Source organism: Oxyura jamaicensis, chromosome 2 (assembly GCF_011077185.1).
Source record: "Oxyura jamaicensis isolate SHBP4307 breed ruddy duck chromosome 2, BPBGC_Ojam_1.0, whole genome shotgun sequence".
NCBI lineage: Eukaryota > Metazoa > Chordata > Aves > Anseriformes > Anatidae > Oxyura > Oxyura jamaicensis.
This window is the reverse complement of record NC_048894.1, coordinates 128,318,759-128,326,131: the sequence shown is the minus strand read 5'-3', so window position 1 is coordinate 128,326,131 and position 7,373 is coordinate 128,318,759. Positions and strand designations below refer to the sequence as shown.

At 35.9% G+C, this 7,373-nt stretch overlaps 1 protein-coding gene across 3 annotated transcripts in view; it reads right to left on the bottom strand.

Annotated features, from left to right (window-relative positions):
• Positions 1-1,671: 1,671 nt before the first annotated feature.
• PKIA (cAMP-dependent protein kinase inhibitor alpha) overlaps positions 1,672-7,373 on the bottom strand; it is a 42,338-nt gene continuing 36,636 nt past the window's right edge. For all 3 annotated transcript variants that reach the window (XM_035317486.1, XM_035317485.1, XM_035317487.1), the window contains one exon: positions 1,672-4,091. In XM_035317486.1, coding sequence (XP_035173377.1) covers positions 4,012-4,091 — 80 coding nt within the window. In that variant the 3' untranslated portion in view covers positions 1,672-4,011. The remainder of the gene's footprint in view (positions 4,092-7,373) is intronic.

Genomic DNA, 7,373 nt, shown 5'->3' with positions numbered 1-7,373 from the left:
CATTCCCTCCTTCTGGACACCAGATAATTTCATTATCCATTTGCATGAAACCTAACTCCCCAGAAACTGCCACTCATACCAGAGAACATATTTTCCACTTGAAACTTTAAAACTATGAAAAAAAAAGTTCCAAGTGAAATATCAGGGACAAGTAGCAGATGTACTGGCTGATACTTATTTAATAATTGTTGTATAGAAGATTATGACGAACTTTTGTCTTAAAATGATAGTTTGATGTAATCCTGGTATCTTTTAATAAAAGTTTAAAGCACATGAACAACATTAAAGGAAGTAAATAGAAAAAAAAAAAAAAAAAAGGACAGTATCTTTGCCCAATTCTAGTTTTATGTTCACTGGGTTTAGGAGATGGAGAAGGTAAAGCCTCCAAGTATGTTTGCAAACATAGTCATAAACGTTACCATGAGCAACAGAAACACGAAAACAATTTTGGGGGGCAATGCTTCTGTCAGGGGGAAGGAAACACACCTACAGGGGGAAAGATACACCTACAGAGACAGTGAAAGAAGTAAAAAACGACAACAACAAAAATTAAAACAAACAAGCAAACAAAAACCAAACCAACAAAAACCTGCAAAGTGTATTCTATTAAGCTGATAGTCCAGACCTAACTTTGCTGAGTTTATTTAGCTTCTGGAGAGATTTTCTAGCATAATTCTGGATTAAAAAAGCATTTGAACATTTTACCTATCATGAGAGCAGTAAAATATGCAGAAGATACAAAACCAGAAGTCAGATTGGAAGGTTTACTGAAAAAATAACTAACAAAGGGAAAATAACACAATCAAAGTCTGATTCTACCATCAGCATCTCTGTTATGTGGTGCAATTATACTGCAGTAGAGGTGTGACTATACTCAAACCAGTGCTTTTGTAATTGCTTGAGTAGAAACAGTACTCAAGATCCAGTAGCATTATTTGGAGTGGACAAACCCCATATATAAACATTCTGGGGGCTCTGATGAATATTACTGTACTGGTAAAATAAAAATTCCTAGGATCTGTTCTCCAGCACTGAGAATAGACACTAGAGCATGATCCTTACCTACATTAACAAAGACGACCTCCAAAGCAGAACAGTCCCACGCTAACTGCATATTGAGAACCTTCTACAGTTTATGAACAGTCCCAAGCCCTGAAATTTTAGCTGTCATGGGCCAAATACATGCTAGAGAGCACTCTAATAATTCAGGGGCATAAACAAACAAATTCCAGTGGCTAAGAACATTCCTTAGAACCTTTATAGAGCTCTATATCTGAACTGGCTCACATGAAGTTAGTCTGCTCTTAGATGCTACAGAAAAAAAAAGAGAACAAGCAGAATTCAACTGATAAAGGAAGCATTCATATACTTTTTGGGGAATGAAGAACATAAGCAGCCTTTTACTCTACTAAAATTAACTATTTACTCTACTAAAATTAACTATTTTCCACCATAAAGAGATGCATCAAAAAATAGTGAAGGCCTCCATGTTTGCTTTAAACACAAAGGAAAACAAGAAGAGAAACAGAAGGAATAAACAGGTAGAAAGCAGAGAGGAAAACCTGAAATGCATTTTATTTCATAACAGAAAAGACAGGAAGAAGAAAAAATGTACTGAAACAAAAGCATGTAAGGAAAATAAGGAAAAAAACAACACTTTAATGTACTGCATTACTTATTCCATTATTAACTTTTTCCATGAAAATTTATTGATGGTGTTTCATGTATATAAAGCCCCAGAATCTTTTTTCCTTCTGGTGCTAGTGTTAGATTGATGCTAACTAGTCATCCAGGACAAAAGGACAACCAGTCCTTTTCTTTGTTCAGGTTGAATACCTGATTCAGGAGCAATGTAGAGTTGGGTGGAATCAGTAATAATGTGTTAACTTTGAAAGGAACACCAGGAGAAACAAATGAATACATAGTTCAAGGGTAACAATATTTTCAAAGCAAATGGACAACTTCTGTTACTAAGAATATAGGGCACTTGACAGCTAATAAGACAGCGAGGCATTCAGCTTTCAAACAGTAAGAGGTGAGAATTAATATTACACTAATGAACCACAAGCATACTGCTGGCTTGTTTTTTTATTAACATTAATAAATGAGCTCATAATACTGATCAGAAGTGTTTTTTTTTTTTCTCCACACATCTCACAAAAGAATTTCATGTGACAAGTACTATGATACATATGGTAGAAACAAATAGCTGTGGCCACAAATATGTTTTGTTAACTGATGATTAATATATTCAGGAAGCAATCACACTATTCATTAGTAAAAGTTTACAAACATTAAAAAGTGCATAACATTTGAAACCAACAACAACACAAAAATATATATAATATATATATAATTATATATAAAGAAAGTGACATCACCTCCCGTTAATAAAAAGAAAAAAAAAATCTTCTGACTTTGTGATTGGTGCTTATGTGATTGCCATGGTTTACTAGTCAGTCACTCTCTTTTCTCACCTCAGCCACACTCAAGTATAACTGCCCCGTTTTGCAGAGTTCAGCCTCATGTATGGCCTTGTCTGCTGAGGCAGGGGTGGGAAGAAAATCAATCAGCATAGCTATGGCAGAATAGGTTATTAATTTATAGGTATTTTAAGTAGTCCCCTGGACGGACAAGCTAACCTGGTATTTCAATAAATGACCAGTTCAGACTGCCATTTTGGAATAGCTGAAATAGGAAAAATCTAGTGTTTTATGTGCTAGCTTCCAACTCTTTAAACATCCTTTTCCCACAACCTGACCAAAAGGCTGCTGGGGCAGCTTCTAGCACTTGGCTCTGCCTGGTACATCAGTAACAGGCTAGTGGATGTGCAAACTCAGCAGCCTGATAACTGAGGCAAAGCCAAGGAGTAGAAAAAGGTAGTTCCCCAGGCTGGATCAGGTTGATGATCCACTACTTGGACTAACCTGCAATCTAAAACTTATTCGAGAATAGATAATTGGCCATAACCTATGCCACTTATTTTCCCATGTGTATACAAGGCCCATCTTTAACAATGTGAACCAGAAAAATCTCTAGCACCATGGAATTCGTTTGAATTTTAACCCACGTAAGGTTATAAATGTATTCTTAAAACTACCATTACAATAAAATACTTGGACTGACATTTTAAAAAAATAGCTTGGAGAAAGTTTAAGAAATTGGGAGTAAAATTAGAAAATGCGGAAGAATAACATCAAAGATTCAGTTTGAGTCTCTGATATGCAACTAACTACAGGCAAGTGGCAAAAATGTACCAAGGACACAAAACACACCGAAGTATTCACATTAATGAATCGTTTTGAAGGCTCATCTAGTAACAAATTAGAGTGTTGCTGAGTCATTTAGGTTTAGGCATAATCAATTTAGCAGTTGACGTTTTAAATCTATCATGTGCACATCACCACATTATGCAAAAAAAACAGCCCTTTCAAAACGCGTGGTAGAAAAATTCACAGTAACAGAAATATTCTTCATAAGCAGTTGAGAAGGGGCAGTGTGGAGCATCTAAGTCGTACAATACAAAAACCATTGTAAATAACAGAGCTGTAAAACAGACGCAAAGTTCTAAAAACAGTGCTTTCTTTACAGTTCTTTTAATGGGTGAACACTTTGGCCAGAGAATTTTAAACTCTGAGGATCACACAAGCCTTTGCTTAAGATACACAATTAGATCCTCTGACGTTTCAAAGGCCATTTGCTACAAGATTTACCTGTTTTTCTACTTTCTAAAAGTGTTCCCATCAAGTAGTCATTATGAAGGGATCCATCTGATGACACTATCCCAAAACTCAATACATGTTCAACCATTGCTAATGACAGAGGTAGAGAAAATTCTGTCTTCTGCCACAGCTTGTACCCCCATTTTTAGCATTGTGTTGACTGGGTTCCAGCAGTGAAGACACATGCACTTGCTTTTCCACCAGCTTGCTCATGGAAACAAATTTGTTCCAGCATGCTCTTGTAGCCTGAAAACATCCAGCAGTTGCTCCAGTCGCTCAAAGTCGGATGTCAGCTTTCTTGCTTTGCTGCCTCCCCTTGGGCCTCCCCCGTTTGCTCACTTGGATTTCGTTGTGCATCTCCTTCTCCTTCTATAAGATACAACAAAAGGATGAGTGATCCACCCTAGAACAGAGAAATCTTGCTTCCAGAACCCCAACTGTTCTTCCACCACTTTGTTCTTCAAAAAAAAGTAAATCAACCGAAATGAAACAAAGATCTTGCATTGAATGTAAAACCTTTTACTGCTACAATACTCATATTATGACTTCAAAAACAAATCCCTAGCTCCATCAGCCACTATCATTTCAAGAACACACCTAAAGTAAATTAATTAAAGAAGTTAAATTAAAGAAGTTAAAATAACTATATTTTTGACAATTTATTTACTGTAGTACTATGACAATAGAAAAGCCTCATCACACCAAGTTTGAACAGAGTTTACTAAAAAGAGGTGCAGCTTCAATATGCGCAGTAGTTTGCTAAAGCTCTGTTCATCCTTTGCCTTTATTTTCAGTGCCATGCACCAAGGCTTTCAGCCCAGCCGTCTCATTGCAAACCACAGAACGATCTGAGAAACAGGAAACATCTCACAATGACACAGTGAGCAGACAATTCAAAGCCTGTCTACAGAAAGCTAATCAGTGCCTTGACAGTGGTCCCTACGTACCTATGCATAGTACTGTACTGTACCCTATCTTCTGCCTGACAATTAAAGACCTAGCAGGTCTAGGTGGCTGAAAGTTATGCGCTAATATGCCACAGATCTCTGAATGCTAGAATAATTAGGTATTGGTACATAAGAGTAAATAAATAATTTTAAGATTTAGATGTATCCTGTATCTTGGAGGAATTCTGAATCACTTGCATTGATCTGGCTTAACACAATAGTTAAGAAAAGACAATTCCAAGGACAAAGTTGCAAAGAGGTCAAAGAAGAGGCAGTAGTTCCTCTTAATTTTTGTCTATACCTTTCTTCACAGGTTACTCCACTATTTGAACCCAAGTCCTTAGAATAAGGGCAGGATTCTCAACACAGATATTTATCATTTCCTCATTTTAAATTAAACTTTGCCTCTATAGCATTATTTCTGTGTATAGAAACAAATCCTGTAAATACCTTCTCTTTTCTACACAGAAGAAATAGGATATCAGTAATGGAAAAGAGAACATTGCAAAACACTCAGACTTGATAACTCTGTTTTGTGAATGGACTGAATATGCTGCAAACTGCCTCTGAAGTTATTGGTAATTATCAAATTCAATCTGATGAGAAATTGTATGGAAGGTTGATTAACCCGCTAAAACAGTGATGTTTGTTCTGTTTGCTGAGGGTTAAGTTATAAATAACAATTTCCTTTGCAATCCACTTTCTAAGAAAACTCTCCTTATTTCTCCTTCTTGTCTCCCGCATCTCAAAGGTTTCCAATATGATTGATCTACACACTATGATTTCCTATTGGATAGAAATCCCTTTTGCCCAAGTTGTCCAAGCACTTTCTACAAAGCCTCCTACACTTGTTCTGATACCATAAAAGAACAGATGAGTGGAATTTCATTTTTGATTCCTTTTTACCTGCTCCATCCTCTATTGATACTGACAACTTGGGAGTTTTTAATACCCCTCATACTATCCAAGCAACTCAAGCTTTCCTGAAAGGATTTTTATTTAAAGGCAAAACAAAAATACAAACAACAACAACAACAGAATCTCAAGAGAAAAATACTTGCATGTATCTGTGTTTAGTTAGAAGAATCATCCTGGACACAAAGTCTAGATATTTCACTACCTAAACATTAAATGTAGTGCACAAAAATTTAAAGAAAGAGCACTAGGATTTTCATCTACCAATTCTTCAAATTCACCCCTCACGAGTAAGCTCTTACAAGCTCATTGAAAAGCTCACAAGTCTGCATCTATTTAATGTACAATACACTTTCTTGGTACTACAAAGTTTGTCTTCTGCTGACGGAGTTCCCTTACTAAAAAAAAAAAAAAAACTTAAAATGGGCTTGGAAAATCCAGAAATTGACTAAGCACATTCTGGAACTATTCTTCCTTCAAAACATGATTGCTATAAGCTCTTAGAAGTAAGAGTTGTGATTTTAATGCAGCATTTTAATTCCGACAGGTATTATTAAAACATAATAAAACCATGCCAAATAATAAAATACTTTAAGCCATAATACAGTTGTAAGAGTTGGTTTGCTAGCAACAGTTATTAGTTCTGTTAATTTCCAGCTTCTTTTTTTTTTTTTTTTCTTCTCCAAGGTTACACCTTAAACATTTCTACCATGATCTAGAATTACTTTTAATGACAAACTTCTACAATCAGTCCTTCATTCCAGTGCTGTACTGTAACACCTCCACTATCCCCATTTTTTGTAGATGATTGGACCATCACAGCTCCAACAAGCAAGTCTCCTTCTCACTTCTGCACTGAATCTGTGTTCTCTGGTGTATCTGCAGAAAATACACCTGGAAAACTAGCAGCTTGTTTTAGAGATCAGACTTGCAGAGACTGTTCTTTATTCTTCATTATAGTTTCACCTTACTACATTATTTAGCTGTGATCACCTCTAAGATCGTCTGAATTGGAATTACACTGTATACCGAGAGAAAAAGATAACCAGGTATCTGGGGTACCTGATGACTTCCCTACTGAAGTTATTTCTCTTCCCACCAGTCAAGATAAAGATAAAGACATCCCATTATTTTTATTGCACTTTTCTACTCATCAGATGTACACTGGGCTTCTACTAAGTTTAGATAAAATGCATTGCCAAAGAGAATCTGAAACCTGCATTTTGAAGTACACTCTTTGGTAGATATGTTCACTCCATGAATATGAATATTAGAAGGTTGTTAGCTTATTATGGACAAAGAACACTGGAATTGTCGTTCTGAAGGTAGAATATTATACAACCATTATATGCAGTCAACTCTTGTTTATTGGTAGTTGGCTTATCACTGAGGGGACAATCCCCACTCACTTCAGGTATCCAATAGTGCATGACAGAAAATTCATTGTCTTGGAGCAAGGCCTCACTGCCTATTGTTGTTCAAAGCTGTTTCTGGTCTTTACAGGAAATGAATGTATCCGCATGCTTTTCAAAGTGGATATACTAAATATGCTTGGGTAGCTTAATTTACATATATTTTATAATGCCGTTTTTTTCTTCTTTATCTGCATTATCCTACTCTGTCTTTAGTCTGTGCAGTTGAAAATTGTGCAATTGTGCTTGCATTTTTGCAAGAAGATGTATATGGCTGTAATAAAAATAAGATAAAAAAGAAAAAAAGAATCAAAACTTGGTGTATGTATTTGTATAATTAGGTACCACTTAGCATGAGGTGTTTGGTTGACATACAT